Source organism: Heliangelus exortis, chromosome 8 (assembly GCF_036169615.1).
Source record: "Heliangelus exortis chromosome 8, bHelExo1.hap1, whole genome shotgun sequence".
Classification (NCBI taxonomy): Eukaryota; Metazoa; Chordata; class Aves; order Apodiformes; family Trochilidae; genus Heliangelus; species Heliangelus exortis.
In genome coordinates, this window is record NC_092429.1 from 30,277,744 (window position 1) to 30,298,034 (window position 20,291).

Below are 20,291 nucleotides of genomic sequence, written 5' to 3' on the forward strand. Positions count from 1 at the left end.
GCCCTGGCAGGGGGATGATGGATGATCTTCAGAGGTGCCATCCAAGCCCTGCCCTGCTGTGATGCTGAAGCTTTGTGTCTCCTCTCCATGCTGTAAAATTTCCAGGGCTTCTTTTGGTCACTGCATCACAGCCCAAGATGCCTTCGGGTTTTGGGGGCTGAGGTGCAATGGCGACAAGGAGCCACGGGGTGGCAATGGGTCTCTACCAGTGCAGCCAGAGCTGTCCCAGCTCTCTGCAGCTCAGTAACCCTCATTCAAACAACCTTCAAGTGGATTTAAATTGATAAAGAGACCGGGGGAAATATGGTTTCAATCACATTCTCAGCAAATAATTTTTTTTATTATTTTTTTTAATAAATGTGTAAGTAATTAGGTAAAGGTCCCTGGAGTTTAAACTTTGAGGAGTATCAGTTATTTCCAAATGGTTCAGACATATGTTAGTGTCCTGAAAGAAACTGGAAGAGATGGATCAGCTGATAAGTGCTTTGGACAGTTAAAAAAAAAAAAATAAAAAGGAACAGAAAATCACATTAAAACACCTTGATCAAATCACCACTCTTCCTATCTAAATATTTCTCTTAAGTAAATGAAGGCTTGTCCCTGCTTCGAAAAAAAAAAGAGTTGGCTTCATTTTCACATGTTAGTGCTCTTGAAACATACCAGCTTTACCTCTCTGATTGTTTGTGCTGGCAGCCTGCAGCAAGAAGCTTGTCCTCTGAGCTGAGGAAAGGCTCTGGAACCCAGGAGGCAGCTGAGGGGGAGAGCAACCCAGCAGCAAACCCAGCTCTGGAGGCTGAAGCCTGGCTTAGTGACCAGGCTGGCAGGCCAAGGGCAATGACTCTGCAAGCACAACCCGTGGAGGTGGAGACAGGGCTTGAAAACCCAGTCCTGATGAATCCCTGCCACTCCTGCCAAGAACAGCAGAGGGGCAGAGCCAGGAAAGATGGTAGCAGCTCAGCTGTAAACACTTGTTGGGTAACAACTGGCCTGAGATCATGGGTTGTGCCACGTGTTCTCAGATTTATGCCAGCCAGCAACTTCAAAACTTGCTCCTGGGAAAAATGCTGACTTTATTTACACAGCTTCTACAGGGAAACTCAGAGCTCAGCAGAGCAAGCCCCCAGCCTGCCTTTCCCAAGCCAGGGACACATCATGTCTGTATCGAGGCAACAGTACACAGCCCCAAATCATCATTTTTCTCCCTCCTCTTAGAGGTACCCGGGCAATCCCTGCAGTTTTACCATGGGATATGGCTCACAGCACCACAACAAAGCCACCAGATAGATGAGTTGTGCCCTCGCCCTCATCTGCAAGTGATTTAGCAGAGTTTTGTCTCACAAACTGATGTGCAGAGAGCTTGGCACTTGCTGCCCACCCCCCCGAAGCCTCCCTGTTTGCTTGTGCACTTCACCAGCAGGCCTGGAGCTGATGGAGTTAAACAGTGACCAGCACAGCTAATTACTGTGTACTGCTAACCTCAGTTGTTGGTTCATTTTGAGACCCTTTAAAATATGAACTGTGTATTTTACCCCTATGCACTCTCTTAATGATTTGTTTTTTTTAGACTGAAATCACTTCCAGCCATCAGTTATGCTCGTGGTCTCTACACATGCACTTCTCTAAGCACAAATATTTCTTTTTCCTATTGGTCTGCCAGCCCCTGTCAGAGCAAATTTCACTTTAAACTAAATGCTATGATACTTAAAACCTCTTGGATTACTCAGGCTGCTAGTGTGATCTATGACCTTCCCCAAATGACAGCTGAACTTTCCAATTTGCTTGTACTGCTGGGGAACTGAAGAACACATGCTGAAGGGGAAAATGTTCCTGATGTGCAGGAGTGAGGAGAGATTTCTTAACAGCTCTGATTATTGATACTTACTCTGACTCATGACACCCATATTAATAAGCTCATCTAGAGACGAGGTGCCCTGCTATAATTTAAAATATAAATACCAACCATGTCCCCCCCCTTCCAGCAGGGAAAGGCAGCCAGCATCCCACTGTGTCCATAAAATCCTTATTTTCCTTAATGTCCTCCTGCACCCAGAGCCCAGACAGGCTTCATGGTACACCTGGGAGCTGGGGCAGGCTCAGGCAGGGAGTGCTGGGCCAGAACCCTCCACTGGGCTCCCCTTTGGGTCACTTTGCTGCTGGTGGCTGCATGGTGCAGAGAGAGAAGCTCTTGAGCACTCAGGTTATTGGCACCTGGGTGCAGGCTGACAGGGAGCCAGGCTGCTTTCTGGAACTTTTCTGGATGTAGCAGACACCTCACCTAGGTCTGTCCACACCAGCATTCACACTGGTACTGGTGCTGACAAGTTGCTCTAAAATGGGTGCTACTTCCTCTGGCAGAAGCAGGCTCTTAGAAGGGCAAGTTCTGGGTTACTGAGGAAATTCTTAGTCAAAACTAACCCCTTGGATCACAGAATCCCAGACTGGTTTGGGTTGGGAGGGACCTTAAAGCTCATCCATTCCCAACCCCCTGCATGGGCAGGGACACCTCCCACAGCCCAGGGTGCTCCAAGCCCCATCCAACCTGGGCTGAGACACTGCCAGGGATGGGGCAGCCACAGCTTCTCTGGGAAACCTGGGACAATCAGCACCCTCAAATTAAAGACTTCTTCCTGATGTCCAACCTGAATCTCCCCTCTTCCAGTTCAGATGAGAGCTGTGCTTGTTGCTCAGGAGGTACTGAAACCCCAGAAAGGGCACAGCAGCCTCTGGTCACCTCAAGACAAGCCCAGCACTATACCCCTGCACGACTGAAATGCAGTTTTTTGTTCGTAATACTTGAACAAGAGACACAGGAGCTTGCCAGCAGCAAATGCATTTATTTTTTATACATTGCTCCCTGTGTTTTGTTTTGGTTGGTTGGTTGTTTTTTTGCTTGCTTTGCTGTTGTTGTTGGCTGTTTGTTCTGGTCTGTTTGATTGGTTTTTTTAAAGCATTGAGGAAAGGTGCTAGACTGTAGGTGTAACAGGGACTGCAGGGCAGGGCAGTAGAATCAGGTATGAGACTGCAGCCCTGCCAGCTCCAGGAGCAGAGCAGTTCATCTGCAGATGCTGCAGGTTTCCTCTGAGCAGAAGGCACATGCATGTCCCACTGCACAGTGAGGACTGAGGCACAGTGTGCAATCAAAGAAGGAAATGTTTTCGAGTTCCAGAAAACAAATACCAACCTCCAGCTTCTGAAGTTATCTTCAGGCAAGAATTAGGTAGCTAATCCTTGGGAGGTGCCAGCCAACTACCACCCTCTAACCAAGACACAGAGCCTGTCAAACCCAGGGACTCTTTGGCCTTTCTGCTGACACTAAACTCAGCTCCACTCTGGATGGGGCACCATGCTCCTAACACCAGTGATGGAAGAGTGGAGGGTGTCAGAAAGTGGCATAAAGCTGTCTGCTTTTCCCCTGGCTTAGAGTCTGCTGCCTGAGAAGATAATCCCTTCACTCTATGTGCCAGCTACCTCTTGGTTTTGCCTCACCATAAATTTTCTGCCCTTCAGCACAAGAGCACAAACCCTGGGTTTTAGAGAAACAGAACACAACCTGAGAAGCCTTAGGAAAAAAAAACCAAAGTTTCTTTATATAATGTCCTGTAACTGTAGATTCTCCCACTCCTGGTAATGACGTTAAACTATAAACCACAAACCTCTTCAATTCTGCCTTGCATGGCCCCAACTTTTTCTCCCCTATCTGGGAAGCATCTTTTCCCCATGCTTTCTCTCCCTCAAGCTCAAATGGGAGGGGAGTTTTGTAGCAGGGCCCGTGCCCACTACATCAAGTACCAATTCCATCTTTACAGTAAAACTGAATATTAATGTTCCTTACACAGTGACCCTGTATCTGCTCAGAAGATAGGAAATGTCAGACTGAGCCTGTGCAAGAATACTTGAGCTCCCTTGTGCATCATGATCCAGCTTTTATGGATATGATCACATCAACCCTTCCATGCAATTCAGACTTCTTCAGTGCCCTTAATGACTTAAAGTTTCCAGCTGCTTCTGGACTTGGTGTCCAGTTGTATCTCAGCACAATACCACTGTTTCTGCCATTTAATTATAAACAAATGCAAATCTGGCAATTGCAGAGAAATGAGCAGTGTGTCTCCTGCGTCAGGCTCCAGCTGTGCACCAAGCAATAACCGTGCCACAACTCACTGCTGGGGAGGCAGCATTGAAAAATAAATAAATAAAAAATTCCCAACTGAAAAGTAAGGAAGCACTGAACTAAAAGAAAAAAATTACCTTGCTTAGCCAAATTCAGTAAAAGCCTTGCTTGAAAGCCCTAGAGCTTGCCATCCCAGCTCTGTGAAACAGCCTGGGACTTGGGCTCAGTTTCCTGCTCTGTCAGTTACCTGCTGTGTGAGCCTGGGCAAGCTGCTCCTTTTCTCCATGACCTCATTTTCCCAGATAGAGTATTGAGAGAAAAAACATCCCAAACATTAAAGACAACAAGTGCCAGACTACAGTGATGAGAACTCTCAAGTTTAGACCGACAGAGATTGGAAGGATTTTGCTTTGTCTGTAAGACCCCTCAAAGAAGAAAAAAAAAAAAAAGAAAGAGTATTTCTGATCTGCTAGGAAGGCAACAAAGTGAGAACACAGCCAGTGGGACAGAAGAGCAACTCAAGTTGTTTCCTACATCAGCCTGGTTTCTTTGGAGGGCATCAGGATAAGGTCACTGACATTCCCACCCCAGCTCACAGCTCCCCAGTGCGGATGGGAGTTTCTCAGCTCTCCTGGACAGGATTTCCTAAAGGACAAGTGCACAGCCAGAGCTGGAACAGAAACCAGGAGTTCTGACTTTGTTATAAGCCTGAGAGAAACATCTCATGAGCTCTTGGCTCAAGAGCTGGCCAAACCCACTGATTAGATACATCCATTTCTTAAAAATTAATTAGGAACTAAAACAAATCTAAGAAGCCCCGAGGAGCAGGCAATAAAAAGCAAGATGTCCTTTCCTCCCCCTCTCTGTCTAAAGTATTTGTGTGAACTCCATAACTTGGTAAGGACATTACCTTAACCTTAAGCTGGTAATATGTCTGGCTTGGGCATGTTTCAAGCATCTTTTCCTGAGCTCCAGCAGTATCAGTGTTAGGCTGAGTACAGAAGCTTCAGCCAACAGCCCGAGCAGAGCAAGATCCCCAAGTGGCAACCTTGTTGAGGTGGCTGCTGTCACTGAGTAGATCAGCTCAGGATCTGCTCCATGTCTTCCACAGCCTCCTGACTATCCCTCCTGTTTCCAGATGGACAGAGTTTCTTGCTTCCTGTGCAGGGTCACAGTGAAAATGGACTCAGAGATAAACAGCTGGAGTGGCAATGCAAGCTCTCAGTGCCCTGCGCTGAAGAATTATTCCTTTAAATATTTATACAAGCTCCTCGAGCCCACTCAGCTCTGTGCTTCAGTAAAAAAAAAAAAAAAAAAAACAACAAAAAAAGGAAAAAAAAAGAAGGGAAAAATTCCCTCTTGTGCACAAATACTCATGCCAACAGGTTACAGGCTGGCAGTCGTGCTGTCTGCAGGGCTCAGCACCAAGAAGCAGGCAACTCGATGGGGATGATAATCCAGATGCTGATGGGAAGGAGGGAGGGGGAGGCACAAAATCTGTTCTGCTGTGGCTTACAGCTGCAGCCAATAAAAGCTTTCAAAGTCTTTTCTGAAATTTCACATTGCTAGAGGATTTGCAGCCCTCACTAGAGTGCACACAGCAAAAGCAGTCGGGAGTGTTATTAGCGATGAGTAAACTTCAAATATTTTTTACCACCATAGATGAATGTCCAGGTTTCAACCACTTATATAGCAACACAGGGCCCTAGTGAAACCTTGTCAAAACCAGTCCCAAATCAGTGATGATTTTGGTGTAAACCAAGCAAATCTCATTGTCTCTTACTGCTTGCTTTCTTAGGGCTAACACGGGATATACTGGGAAAAAATGCCAGGTCAAGAAAATGTTCCACATCTGTATTTGTAATATCTATACCTCAGAGCAGCATTATTATGTAAAAATTTCAACTGTAATTAAATGAATGAAAAATGAAATGTTTCCAGGCCAAAAGCTGGGCAGGGAGTCTTGGAAAAAAACAAAACAACCAAACTTAAAAAGCTGAAAACCCGAAAATCAAATAAACTCAACTATAAGGCTGTTGGTTTTTTTAATGATGAGGCTTAAAAAAAATAATAAGTAAGTTTCCCAAATCCAAGAGCAAAGGGTGGTTCAGCCATCACATTTGAACGGCCGAATCTGCTAACACAGATTCACAGAATCAACTTTTAGATTTAAAACAATTTTAGCTATTTGGCAAAGAAATTAACTCGGTTTGTTACATTAATTTTTATACTACAGACTTGTTTGCAGCACGTGTTCAGATTGGAACCCTAAGAAATATCTGAGTGAGGTGCAGGAATTCTTAACTACTCATTGTAGGTTTAATTTGGAATCCTGTGAGCATGCTTATACGTAGCACAGAAAACACCCTTCACTTTATTACAGTTTTAAATCTTTCTCCCAGTTCTGGCCTTGCAACCACTTGTCTTGATAAAATAGGTCACTTGAAAAAGGAAAGCTCAATAAAATGAATTACAAAAACAACAAGATTAAACTGATTGTGCTGTTTTTGTACAGTGCAGCTGAATTCTGCAAATATGCTGCTGGCTGTGGTTTGGCATTTAACAGCATGCGATCAGTGAGAAGGAGGAAATTTTATTCTCATTAACTGTTGCAGATTTACTGCAGTGAAAAAGGGCTATGTAACCTGAGAAGTGACAGAATGGAAAGATCAAAGCAGCAGTCTGGAAACTAAATAAACCTTCTGGCTACTTCCTGCAAGGAAAATTCACTCTGGCAATGTAAAACAGAGTCCAGTTAAAAACTACTCTCAGTTTTATGAGCTGTCACAGCAGCTTGAGTGGTTTGGACCAGTCAAGTTTAGAACATTATATTTCCTTGTTTTTGTCTCAGATACTTCTGTAAGCAGTTTTATAGTTTTTCTTTTCTTTTTTTAAAGAGAAAAATAAAATTCTTTTGGTTGAAATCGAGAAGGTCACAGCTAAACTCATTAAAAACAAGCAGGTCTTCATTTGCACATTCCATTCCCGTTTACTGCATTTTAATATTTTGCTTTGAGATTTATAAGCAATGTACATTTGCTTTAATAACTCTTCCGCATTCTGTTCACTTATTGTTTAATATAAGTGCAAATCAGTTTACACAGCCCAGATGGCTTGTAACCAGGGAGCCAGTCTATTCCTAGTAGCACATCTGGAGGGACTAGGAGCAGCAGACAGAACGTGGGAATTAATTAATGTTACATTTCAGAAGAGAAAGACCCAGGTTTTGGGGGATTTTTTGGTAAGTCATTCCAAAGAGCTTGAGCTAACTGCTACAGCTTTCTGGTATTCTTTTAAAATTCTTAATAGCAACCTGAACTGTGTCAGTTCAATGAGGCCAAGTGCAGGTGGAATATAGTAAAAAGCAACTAAAAAAAAAATGTAAATGAAGTGACTGCATGTGAAAGAGGCCCTAATATCCTATAATATTCCAAAAGAGCTGAAGTGCATTGAAACGCTTTGTGCCAGCTCTTCTCCCAAAAGGCATTTGCAACTTGCTAAAAAAAAAAAAAAAAAAAAAAAAAAAAAAAAAAAAACCCGAGCCTCTAAAATACTCCCAAACAAGCTATTTCATCTCTGTGCATACTAGTGGAATTGTTCAGAGCAATTAAATAGTTCTGGTAAATGAAACAAGTGCAACAGGATCCTTCATGATTAGAGACCACACACCTGGGAGAGCTGGTGGTGTGGTCTGGGCACTGCAGGAGCCTGGCACCTGACCTCGGGTGAGCAATTTCTGCTCTTCTTGCCTCTGGTTCCCTGCTCTTTGGGGCAAAAACTGTTGTTCTGTGGACATTTCCTGCATGCTGGGGGACACGAGGAGCTTGGAAGCTTCCCTGGATACAGTCTAAGAACAGAATACTAAAAACAAAGCAGCCAGGCACATCAAGCAAGTTGCTGTATGCACAATAATGGATATGAAGAATATTCACTGCCAAATTACAGACAGTGCTGGGCTCTAAACCTTCAGTGGTGCAGTATGCACAGACCTCCAAACCCAGGGAAAATCCCACTGATGAACATGGGTCACTGAGAAAAAAATCACCTTCCCCTGGAAGCATCAGACTCCTCGTCTTCAAAAATGCTGCAGCAACTGTCCACATCATAACAGCCTCCTCTGGTTAAATGCATATCAGTGTCACCAGGGCTGGATTATAACACAGTCTGGTTGCAGCATTCCATTGCTATAAACACTGCTTTGAGGAGACAGTATGAAAATGAAATTAAGAAGTGACAGCTGGCAGGGAATGTCACCACTACCTTAAACAACAGGGAAATAAAAGAGACAACTCCAGCTTAGTATTCATGCAGAAACAAGTTATTATAAAATAAATGGAACTCAAGCTCGTGTTGCAAAGCTCTCAGCAATGAAGCACTGGTGTTCTGGAAGCACCACTCCCACATCTGAAGGAAAGAAAACAACCACCCAAATAATTTTGATTTAGGCCATAATCCAGGATGTGAAGAAATCAAGTGACCTCTTGCAACAAGCTTATCCCAGACTGTGACTGAAGCCCTCCAGTTCCTTCTTATTATTTTCCAGGTGCAAGATCCTGATACCAAGCATTTGTAGTGCCTGAAAAGGCACAGAAGCAGCAGCAGGTTACCTGCCTGTTCCCAGTGAACAGCCAGTCAGTGCTGTGCAGTCCCACTGAGACCTGTGCTTTATCTGTTATGCCAAGCCAGACAGAGCCATACCAGAGATTTTACCAAATTCTCCTGACCATATGCAGTTAAACTCCTTTGAAACTAAATATGTAGGCAGTTAGGACAACAGAACATGACAAAAAAGACATGACTCTGCTGCCACTAACAACATTTTTGTGGGATTAAAAAAAAAAACCAAAACAACAAAACAAACCCAAACAAAACCCCCTCACATATTTGTCTCCAGAAACTTCATTGGTTCTGGCTTCTTCTATGTCTTTAAGCCCTTTTTTAAATTCGTTTCAGTGGGATTTACAATTTGCTAATACTGATGTGTGATAAACTAATAAAACCTGCCTACCAGGTTACAGGCCCAATTTACTAATAAAACCTAATTCAATTCTCTTGGGAAATGCAAATTAAATGGTGTCCAAATGCTGGAAGCTGAGCATACTGCAAAGGCAAAAAGGATTTGTTTCTGGTTTTAAAATACAATTTAAGTACAGCAAAGAGAAAGTTATGCACAGGACTAAAAACATCATTATAGTCAAATGTTTGGAAGTAGAATCACATTGTAAAAATAGTTAAATTGCTAGCTTTTTTTTCCTTTAATTAAAAGATTTTATACTCAGTCTATGTCCACCTTTCAGACAGAAAATCATTACTGCCTCCAGTCAAATGATGGAGAAAAGAGAGATCTGGATGGTTTCAGTACTACTGTAGCATAGCCCCCCACATCAGAAAATGTATTTTTTACCTAAGCTAATCTTTCCAAAAATGATGAAGCAAAGTTTCTTTCACCACTGATGGCTGTAAAGGGCTGCTTTGAGAAAATCTAATTGAAGGTGAGAATCTGTACAAAAGACAGCTAGAAATGTCCATGGAGGATACAAGCTACTGGTCCAACCATTAAGAACCATCTTGACAAACACCCACAAAGTGAAGATTTGCCAGCAGTTCCTGCTCCTGATCTGAGCAGGATCTACTGAGCAACAGGACTGGGAGATCACAGACTGCAGAAGTCACCAGAACAGAAGGCTACAGACCTAGGTCTTTCCCTCACAAAAATTCACATCTGATTTTCATCAGGCTGCCCAGCCAAAAAAAGCCCATGGCTATGACTGTCCTTGCCATTCAACGTGGCCATCCAAACATTACACGTGGCCAGCTCAGCTCGAGGGAAACTGAGTCACAGGAAGAGCCCTCCCTCTGCTCCCACCAGAACTTACACCATGGATTAAGTTCAGCCCAGCATCCCCAGGCTTCCCACCAGCTGAAGACCCAGCAGCTTGGTTCTGTGTGCCTGTGCTTGCCAACAACAGCCACAGCTCCACTGAAACCAGCACAGAGCAGCCTGCAAGGTCCTGGCTCCATGTACTCAGCTCACAAAGTACCCCCCTGACCTGCCAGGGCAAGAAGAAAAAAGACAGCTAAAGTTTTGGGCTGTAAATCAAGCAGAAGGGAAGCTGTTCCTCCAAGGACAGTCACCCCATAAAACTGCTTTTCTTTGACATGCCAAATCTCACTGCTTTCTGGGGAGAAGCTTCAATCAGATCTCTGCTGAGCAGGGATGGGAGCACACACACAGGGAAGAGGACACCCACAGAAATCCTTTGTCTTGGTGCTCTGCTGCATTTTGTAACCTGGTTAAATGATTCTGGGCTGGAGAAAACTTCCTTGGGAAGGAAAAGAAAAAGTTTTGGCTAGGTCCAACATTTCTAACTATGAATGCTTCTAAAACTGCAGGGAGGATTTGGGAACTCTGGTGAAGATATTAACAAAACAGGGGTTTTGCATTTCAAGTGTGTTCTGTTATCTGGTTAGAGATGGGAAAGGTTAAAAAGTGTTTTCTTCCCCAAAAGGTAAGAAAAACACTGTGGATCTCTCTATTATCAGATATTTAGCCATCACTATTATGTTTGTGTCTTAAGAAAGTAATTAGTCACAGGAAGGTGATTAGAATTTGATAAATGACCACAGATTCCTGCAGAAGTCTTTCAGCTGGTCTTTATCCCGTGCAGCTCAGACACTAAGCTGTCAACACACCAGTCAGAGGTGAGGGATTTTTTTTGTTTGCCACAATCATAAAACTTTCACTCTCTATTAGCAGTTATCAGAACCAGGAGCCTTGAATACAGATTTTAATAACAGATGAAAATTTTAAATCTATGCCTAATACCGACCTGCTTCTGAAAGACAGTGAGAGGATTCAAAGCTGGTAATCTAATCACAAAAGTCTTTTCCTAGCCAATGAAAAAAACCTGGATACAAGCTGTCAAAACAACCTCCTCAGCCATGTACTTTCTGCTGAATGGAAAACACGACTTACAATCTGCTTGCATTCTGCTCCAAACCTTTGAGCAAAACAAGCAATTCTGCTTGGATGTTTTTTATCACTGCTTCTGTGTACATTTTATTCTAAAACAATTCTATTTATAGACATAATGCACAACAGCACAACTCCACTAAGAACAGAGTTCAGAAACAAAAGCTGTAAAGCTGCAAAACACACAAGCTGTATTACCAGAAACAAAGCATTTCTACTTTTAAAAATGTCTCAGGTGCCTACAGGGAGGGTGGCAGCTATTAGGAAAATGCCAACTTTCCAGGTCTCCACTCACATGCTGTTTCTCCTTTATGCACCAGAAACATTTATCCCTGCTTGCTTTGGGCTATGTCCAGAACAGCAAGCATGCAAGCAGATCTACAACCTGAATTTAAGGCTAGATAATCTTACAATTCCCTTCAAGGTTCTTCTGTACTTCATGAGGCAGGAATTGAACTCAGGAGTCAGTACTTTAGGTTTCCAAGGAAAGCCCTAGAAAGCCTGGGAATGGAAGACAATGTCTCTGAAAAATGCAATCCCTAAAATACTCCCCCAAATTCACCAGACCTATACATGTTTACTGCTAATACTATTGCTTCATGTTTCCTTTTTTAAAATCATGGGGGGGAAAACCCTATGTGCTAACCCAGTGAGCACAGGTGCCTATAAATAGCTTAACTTTTTAAACTCCTGTATTACTCTTGACTTCAAAAAAGAACCTCCCTGCTCACCTAAGAGCGTGCAGCAGGCCTAGGGATGTAGGTCCAGGGATAAAGACTCTACAAGAGATGATTGTGATGTCCCTGCTGGATTACAGGGAAGTCACCCACTTCACCAGGAGCACCTCTGGATGCAGCTGCTGCTCCAGTTCCCCCGAATTTTCCTGAACATCTTTAAAAACAGTGGAACAGCAATGGCAGAGGCTGCCCCAGACCTCTGCTGGATCCAGCGTCCTCCAAGTGAGGAAGCACATGATGTGTGTGGGCTCAGCTGCCTTGCACAGGTATTATATTAAATATTGCTTACAGGGAAAAGCTTCAAGGCAACTTGCATTTGGTAGCAGTCCTGAAAAACCTCTCCTCATAGAACTCATTTTTTTTTTTGGCTCCAAAAAAATGAAGTTGGTGATCCAAATGGACTTAAGCCCTGGTAATGCACTGGGGGCACCACCACTGGCTCAGCCTCTCAGTCACACTCAAACATTAAAAAAAGGGGGAATCCTTCTGGTTGACTTGCTAGGCTCTCCTGGAGGCAAGGGGAAATGCTGATCCAGTCTAAGTACGTTGGAAGGATAAGAAATAACCCCAGAAAAATTAGAGTTAATTATTAGTACCCTAAAATCTTCCTTATAGGAATGCAGAAAGGAGAAGAAAGAATTTTTCAATGCTGAGTAGCAAGAAGTCAGCTCATGGTTGTGACCTACCTCAGATTTCACAGGGTGGTCTTAAAGGATGGAAAACTCACCCCCATTACCTAGCAAACAATTGTATCTAACTACAAAATTAAAAAGCCCAATATAATGGGCCAAGACCAGAAGATACAGGCAAAACAAATAAATGTTTAACAAATAAGTATAACAAATGAAAAGACCAAAAAGTTTGCTCATTATTAGACCGTATTTTACACATATTTTAACTCCCAAAAAATGTTACTACCACCTGACTTGCTAGTTGTCTATGCAAATCAGAACTCAGCTTTCTTTTTAAAAGTTTCTAAAAACATATTTGAGCATTAATAATAGAAAAAGGAACAATTTTTATAACAAAAAAAAAATAATCTGCATTTATTAAAAGCTGGAACTGGTTAAAAATAAATCCTTGACATAAGGTTCTTGTTAGCTTTAAACTGTAAGCATAAAAATACCCTAGAATTATGTTTTGGTATGGATGAAATGTACACTATATAACACATAAAAAGAGCCTTGACTCGCTGCTATTATTTTTAATTAGGCTCTCTAGCACGTATGGTTTTACCTTCCAACACCAATTCAAATTTGGGAGAAGGCAAGAGTCTGACTCTCCAAACTCCTGGGACTGGCAATTCCCTGGCTCATGCCTTGGAGCAGTAATGCATTTTACATTAGCTGTAAGCATCAGGATATCCTGGCTGCTGGCGCCAACAACTTCCAAGCACTAATGACAGACATCTGAGAACTGGGATTCGCCCTTCAGCTGCCAGTATCTATTCTATCAAACAATTCAGACCTGCTCTGCTACAAATAAGACAGCAGCCCGTGCTGTTTCCAATTACTCTGTGTGTCTGGGCTGCAGATAAATCCATTCAGCAATCATATTTTGAAAAGCTTTCCTAGAAAAGAGAAGGCTAATGACAAACCCGAGTATTTCAGAGAGGTGATCATCAAAGGGCAATTACCAAGCTTCTTGTTAGTCAAACTGTAATTTTTCTGTTTTCTTTCTTGAGGTGAGCCTCCAAAATGCCTCAAGACACCTCAAAAAAAAAATAAATTCTACAAATACTTACTTTAACTAGGTACAGACCAGATGTATTTTGCTACTCATTTTTGTTGGGATACAATGAGATTAAAATGCAGCTCACTAATGTATCTGCCTGAAAAGAGACTGAAATTGAAGGGATCTGCTTTAAGATGATCTTTCCCAGCAGAAAGCTCTCTGGCAAAACAAGACCATCTCAGCTGGGGTTATATCCAACTTTACTGGAAACCAAGGAGCCTGCAAGCTTCACCCTACACACCTTCCCCCCCCAAAACTCCTCCAGTGGGGCATGAAGACTGTTGGGACTCCATGTTCTGCTTAATACAGAGATTTAATCTGTCATCTCCTGGGTTTTGTGTCTGTTTTTGAGGCTGAAGATGGTTAAGTCCCACACTAAGGCTCACAGGGTACCACAGAGCTCCCACTTGCCTCACCTGCACGTTCTGCAGGGAAGGTTGTGCATTTGGAAACAATCAGCACCAGTATCCCCTTCCCAACCCCTGGCTCCATGCAAAGAGTTACACACAGCTTTGAGCTTGAGTACAAACACTTCCTCTTTCTCAAGGGTACACATCTCTAAAGCCCTACTTTTTTCCTGATCAGAGCACTGTAGTTATTTTGTTTTTAAAAACATTATCACCACTGCTGCATGTTCAGCTTCCTGATGCATCACAGGTGGAACAAACAAACAAGTGTACCTCCCACTGGCCTTCAAAAATTACAGGAAGCCAAATGAAATGAGAAAAATCCTTTTGCTTCAGCTGCACATACTGTGAATGACTCATATTTTACAAATGGTGACTCAAGTTTTAAGTAGTGAAAACATTCTTCCTTTGGAGAGAACATTTCAGCCACAGGGCTGGGCATGTCCAGAGAGCATCCTGTTAAAGTGAATTCCATACCTTGACTGTAAAGTGCTTGAAATATTTCCTGCTAGAGTGCACATAATTCATGCTTTATAAAAGGCATTTCCTAAACACTATGAGATCTATGAAGATTTCATGCTTTGAAATGAGTCCTGTTTTGAACTCATGGGAGAAGTCTACTCAGAAATTCAAATGGGAACAGCTTGCTAACATTCAGAGAAGGAAAGGTCATTGACCAGAAGGGGAATTCAGAAAAACATCTCCCAGAAGTCAAGCTGACATCTTTTGCTCTTGTAGAAAAATCTTCAAAGTGCCATCAGTCATCTGAGAATACCTTGGTAAGACTTGTTTGAAGGGAAAAAAAAAAATAACGAGCCCACAGAATAGTTTTGGCAGCTAAGAAATTTGTTTTTTACAATTTAAGAACATTGGAAACTAAAGTCTTGTAGGCAATCAGCATTTCAAGCCCCTCTTTAGGTATTTCCCAACAACAAGGTGTGATTCAGATTTGAGTAATTGTCATAACATGTCCTTAGTTATGCGTCCTCCTTTGACTCTTCCATTCTACAGCTTCAGGAAAGCCATCATGTATTACAATATGTACATCAGTAATGTTAAAAAAAATTTAATTCAGAACACAGACTAGAACTGCTTTTTCAGTGGAAACCATTCCCACTGTTAGGAGGGCAAAAAAAAAAAATCACTGCTCACAAATGAAGTTTATATTATAAGGAAACTTGAACAGCTACTGTTGGATATGGGGCATTCTTTACAAACAGCAACTTACCTGCTAGAGAAGGGATGCTGCCCAATCAGGTCTCCATTCTGAAGATGGTAATCACTGAAGAAATCTGGACTCACCACTCCATCAGGGGCTATTAGGCCATCTATAGAAACAATAAAGATACAGTAAGTCTATGAAAGAGCTGTATGAAAGAACATATTTCTGTAATACGTTGGGTGGAATATTTCTGCACTATTTCTGGGTGGAATGTCAAGCAACAGGAATAACAAAAAACCAACAACTTCAATTACCAAGTGCCTCACTGGGACTCCAAGCAGCTCAGCCCACTGCCCTGAAAAAATCCTGTAGCTAAGCAATACTCTCTCAGGCCTGTAAAGGTTGTATCAAGTCCCATCTTGTCTGCCCCATCATGAAAGTGAGCCCAGGGAAAAAGTAATGAGAAGGGTCTAACATAAAGCTGGGCCAGCAGCACGAGCAGAAAAGTGAAGATTGTGATTGTTCAGACTCTACCTCTCACCACTGTGCCTCTTAAACCTGGTTATGAAAAACTGGAAAGCAACTTCAAATCTATTTCTTTCATCTTCCACATATTTTCATGTCATTTAGCTATTTAAAAGCCACATAGATGTGATGCTTCAGGACATGGCTTAGTGGTGGACTTGGCAGTGCTGGGATAATGGCTGGACTTGACAATCCTAAAGGTCTTTTCCAACCCAAACAATTTCATGATTCTCAGTGGGTGGTCTTTCCACACGATATCCTCTCAAGAACATAGGTTCCAGTCTTCTTTTTCATCCTTTGTATAAAAACACTGGGCTATGAAGATGCCAACACTTGTAAAACCAGTAATATTCCTTAAAGGCTGCACAGTCTCTGCTTGCTTTATAAAGAAGAAAATCAGGGGCTAACATTTTCCCTCTGTTACATCAGTGTAAATCTGATGTCTTTGAAGTGAAGCCTGTGAACTGACACCAGCTGAATTGATGATCCCAGCTTAACTCTTTCCTGTTCCCACTCACAAAACACAGTTCTTGTTCATAATAAGGGCACAATTCTTCCTTAGTAATTAGTAGTAGGCTCATCAGATAAAACAAGCTGTTTCTTTAAAACAGACCCTGCAACAGTTTGTCTCCATTACTGTCTGAAAACAGCCCCGTGCTTGCAGTGCAGAAAGCATCCCCATAAAACCAGGGAAGAAACAGGTACATTCAGACTGATAGTTTAGTAGTTTAACAGAAGAAAGAGGGAGATCCCTAGTGACTAGGAAGTTACAAATGACATTCCACTTTAAAGAAAGAGAGATAAGATCCAGGGAGTCACAGGCCACTTAGCTTAACCTCTGTGGTTTCAAAACTACTAAAACTGCCAGTGCAGGAAGCAGTGGAAAGTTACTTACAGACACCAAGGCTTAGAGATGACGACTCAGGCATTCAAACAAATCTCTCTGTGCTTTATGAATCTACCTGATGTTTTTTGAAGATAATATAGTGACAAATGATAAAAGGAATAGAATTGACACGTCCAGATTTCTAACAGACACTTGATGAGGTGCTACGGAGATTCATTTAGAAGATAATTCCTCACGGGAAAGTGACTGAATAAATGCAAAAGATTGTAGATGACAAATGTTTGCCATGATCAGGCTACATTTTGGCAGCCCAAGATAGCTGCACATGGATATATTCTAACTGTACACATGTGTATACAGTATGTGAAAGAGCACCACTTGACAAGCAAATACCCTGGCACAGATCAATATTCCTGTCTTCCCAGCATGTCCAGTTAGACATGAGTGCTCTGGGATCTCATCTGGATGTCAAATGACCAAAGAAAAGGAATTAAAGTTGAATTAACACTTAGGCCAAGTTCTCCTGTCTATTTTGTGTTTTTTACAGGAATGAGATGAGGAGGGAACATCCAGAGAAATCACAGAAACTCAGGGGTTGGAAGGGACCTCGAAAGATCACAAGCCCAAACCCAAGCATTAACACTTTCATACCTGCAGCACTCCAGATCAAACCCAATCCATTTGAATGGCTATGCATTAAATCAGTTCATTTAAGAGACTTAAAACCATTAAGATTTACCTTTATATTAATAAAAAAAATAAAAATAGCACTGCATTTGAACTCTGAGGCTAGAGCTACCACTACTTAAAGTGTTTTCAAGCAAGACTGCTAAACCAAAACAGTAACAGAGTTATGGCTCACTTGAGTTTACAGGAAAATGAAAGCACATGGATAGCATCAGCTCCGTGCAGTATCACTGCACATTTAAAGGACATCTGTTGTTATGTACATTTCAACATAAATTAGGGTTATGCACTTTCAAGAGCAAGAAACATTGAGCTCTTGAAGGCAACTCCAGAGATTTTACTGTATTTTCAATGCAGGCTGAAATTACTGTGCAAGAGACAAGGTGGTTTGTTATAGCAGTAATGAACACATCTTGACATCAGTGTCCTCCAGAACTATTATGGCTGAGAAGAGACTTGTGCTTTCTAAAATTATGAAACTGATGCATAAACACTTAATTTCAAAGATTTCTGTAGTTTGTTATTTTTTGACTAAGTAATGCCTTCTGGAAACCCAAATGCCTACTCCAAATGGTACAATAATCCACTGCCTTTCCAAAGGAATACAACATCCCTCTGGCCACGTCTCAAAATCTAAGAGACTTCAGAAGCACAGCATTAGTGGCACTTGCTGGAAGGAACCTGAGAAGTGAATCTGTATTTTGAATATAATCACTTCCTCTTTTATACCTTTAAAAACAAAAGCCCTTCTCAAACATCTGCAGAATGGATCACTGGAAATCTGCCTCTCCTTCTTGCTCAAATACCAATTCCAACACAAAAATCTCTGTTCAAACAACATTAAGTCTGTAACATAAATGATTAAAAGCCAGGAAATTCAGTGTTACTGGTGCCACTCCATCTCTAGCTCACACTACTGGGAAAAGAAAAGGCTCTATGAAATAAGCAAAGGTTTATTATCAAGACCTGTAAAAGGCAGACTGCAACAGGGATGCTGGCACTACTTTAACTTAGGAAGCCCAAAAAAGGACCCTGATACCATTCAACACGTGGCTCATGCTGCCAACCTAAGTTCTGATAAGTCCTTAAGTCCTGATATCCTTTGAGAATAATTTCTGAAATGCTACAAAGATCTTGCACAATTATTTTCTCACAGCAACAGCAAGTAAAGCTTATAGGTTTTAGTTGTTTTGTTTTTCTCATTACTACTGCTGCTGGTTCATCCAGAAACAGTTTTGTGACTCATGCTTCATAGCAAAGGACTGGACAGTTATGTGGAAAACAAAAAACCACAGGCTCAAACCCTGCAATTAAAATATAATAAAATATATGAACTCACAGTCATCCAGGAGTTTGAAAATGATATAAAACCACAAGACTGAAAGCATAAGCAAACTCCTAGTTACTAAAAGTTATGAAGACATTTATCTGATGGGTGAATTATTTCATTATTGTCTCCTGCAGACTTTTTTGGAACCTTCTGAAACAGCTGGCAAGAGGATATTGAAGTAGATACAGTGTCTTAATCCAGGCAACTTCTACTGCCTTAGTGACTACAAAATCTTTATGGAAGGAGAGAGACAGAAGATTCCACTTGAGATCTCCCAGAATCGTGCCATTTGCACTACAGATAGGATTGAGCAAAATGATGTCTTTTCTTTAGAAATTGTATTTGTGTTAATCTCTAATAAGAACACAACTCCCCTTTTTTTCTGAAAGTCACAGAATGACCAGCTCTGCTAAGGAACCTCTAAGTTTGATGTGACTCAACTGAAGTCTTTCATCAAGATCTGAAAAAAAAATCCCCTTCCCATCCATTCCAAGTACCACACAAAGCAGAAAAATGTTGAGCATCAAATCCCACAGCTGTGAATTTAACAGGGCTGAGAAATGGCTTGTGTTTGCAAAGCTACGGACACCAAGAAATAGGTGTGAAGAATAAAGTTGGGCCACCTTGATTGAAATCAGTTATCATGCTCCATTAGCTGCCTGAGACAGGTCTACCCATATCTCTGAACACTTCATAAGGCCATGGACATACAGTACTCCATCTGTCATGAACATTCTAACAAGGACAAGGCCATGCCTGGATACAGCAAGCATCAATGCTGCTCCCAGGGACACACAAGTTGAACTGCTCCCCAGGTTTGGCTCAGTGGATTCTCCTCACACCCCCAGGTCAAGCTCTGGTTCCAAACACAGAGGTAGCAATCTCTCTTTTTAACACTGATACACTCTGCCTTACCTGCATTGTAGTAGAGGTCAGGTCTCTCCAGAATATCCCCTTCATGGATGTAGGGCTCAATGCCATCATCCCCATAGAGGTACTGCTCACTGTCATCCATCTGCCGACTCTCCACCATCTCCAGCCACTGAGAGTTGTGCCAGCGAAACTTCTCACTCTGGATTTTTTTAGCCCATTCCTCATCATATTCCTGTTACAAATCCACCACACAGTGTTATAGGATGAGAGACAGACGAAGCTGTTTTGTTTAACAGGAAAACTGCAGAGGAAATCTGGTGTCAGCAAAGGGTGTAAGTGTCAGGGCTTAGCGACTTAAATCCTCTGCTGAGTTTGCAGAGGGAATGATTTTGGCCAGCACTGGGCTTTACTCTGGGTACATGCAGCACCACAATCTGCCCTTCATCCTTTCTAACTTTACACCACACCAAGAAGAGATTCCTGCTTTGAGCAAGGAAGCTCCACCATGACAGTCTTCCTCGTTTGCTTTTTCTCTGCTTAATATTGAATACCCACAAAAATGGTACAAAACATCTGTAAGAAAGAGGGTGTGTGGATCCAAAACACACAACTGAAATTTCACAGCAACTTCTCCAGAAGGAAAACAGGATACGTGTTCAAGCTGCTGTGGAAACAAAAGGCAGACATGCAATTTCAACCTGGATTACAGCCTGATTGCACTCAAGTGATGGGATATTCAGTCCAGAGGAGCATCAGAAGGAAATGCCACAGCATCTGGTCACTGCAATCAGCTGTTCAGAAGGCTCATCTAAACAGACCAGACTGTGTGTGCTGCTGATTACCACAGAGATCACAGGCTGAGGATAATACTTGGTTTCTCAATATTACTGGAAAGATAGGGCAGG

General features: G+C 42.1%; 1 protein-coding gene across 3 annotated transcripts in view; it reads right to left on the minus strand.

Annotated features, from left to right (window-relative positions):
- The window catches only part of KIFAP3 (kinesin associated protein 3), a 62,178-nt gene that overhangs the window by 3,945 nt on the left and 37,942 nt on the right, over positions 1–20,291 (minus strand). For 2 of the 3 annotated variants that reach the window (XM_071751419.1, XM_071751420.1), the window contains exons 18-19: positions 19,429–19,618; positions 15,191–15,290 (exon numbers count right to left, since the gene is read on the minus strand). In XM_071751419.1, coding sequence (XP_071607520.1) covers positions 15,191–15,290; positions 19,429–19,618 — 290 coding nt within the window. Of the gene's footprint in view, positions 1–8,761; positions 8,781–15,190; positions 15,291–19,428; positions 19,619–20,291 lie in introns of those variants that run through there. The other variant, XM_071751421.1, reaches the window with a different exon arrangement.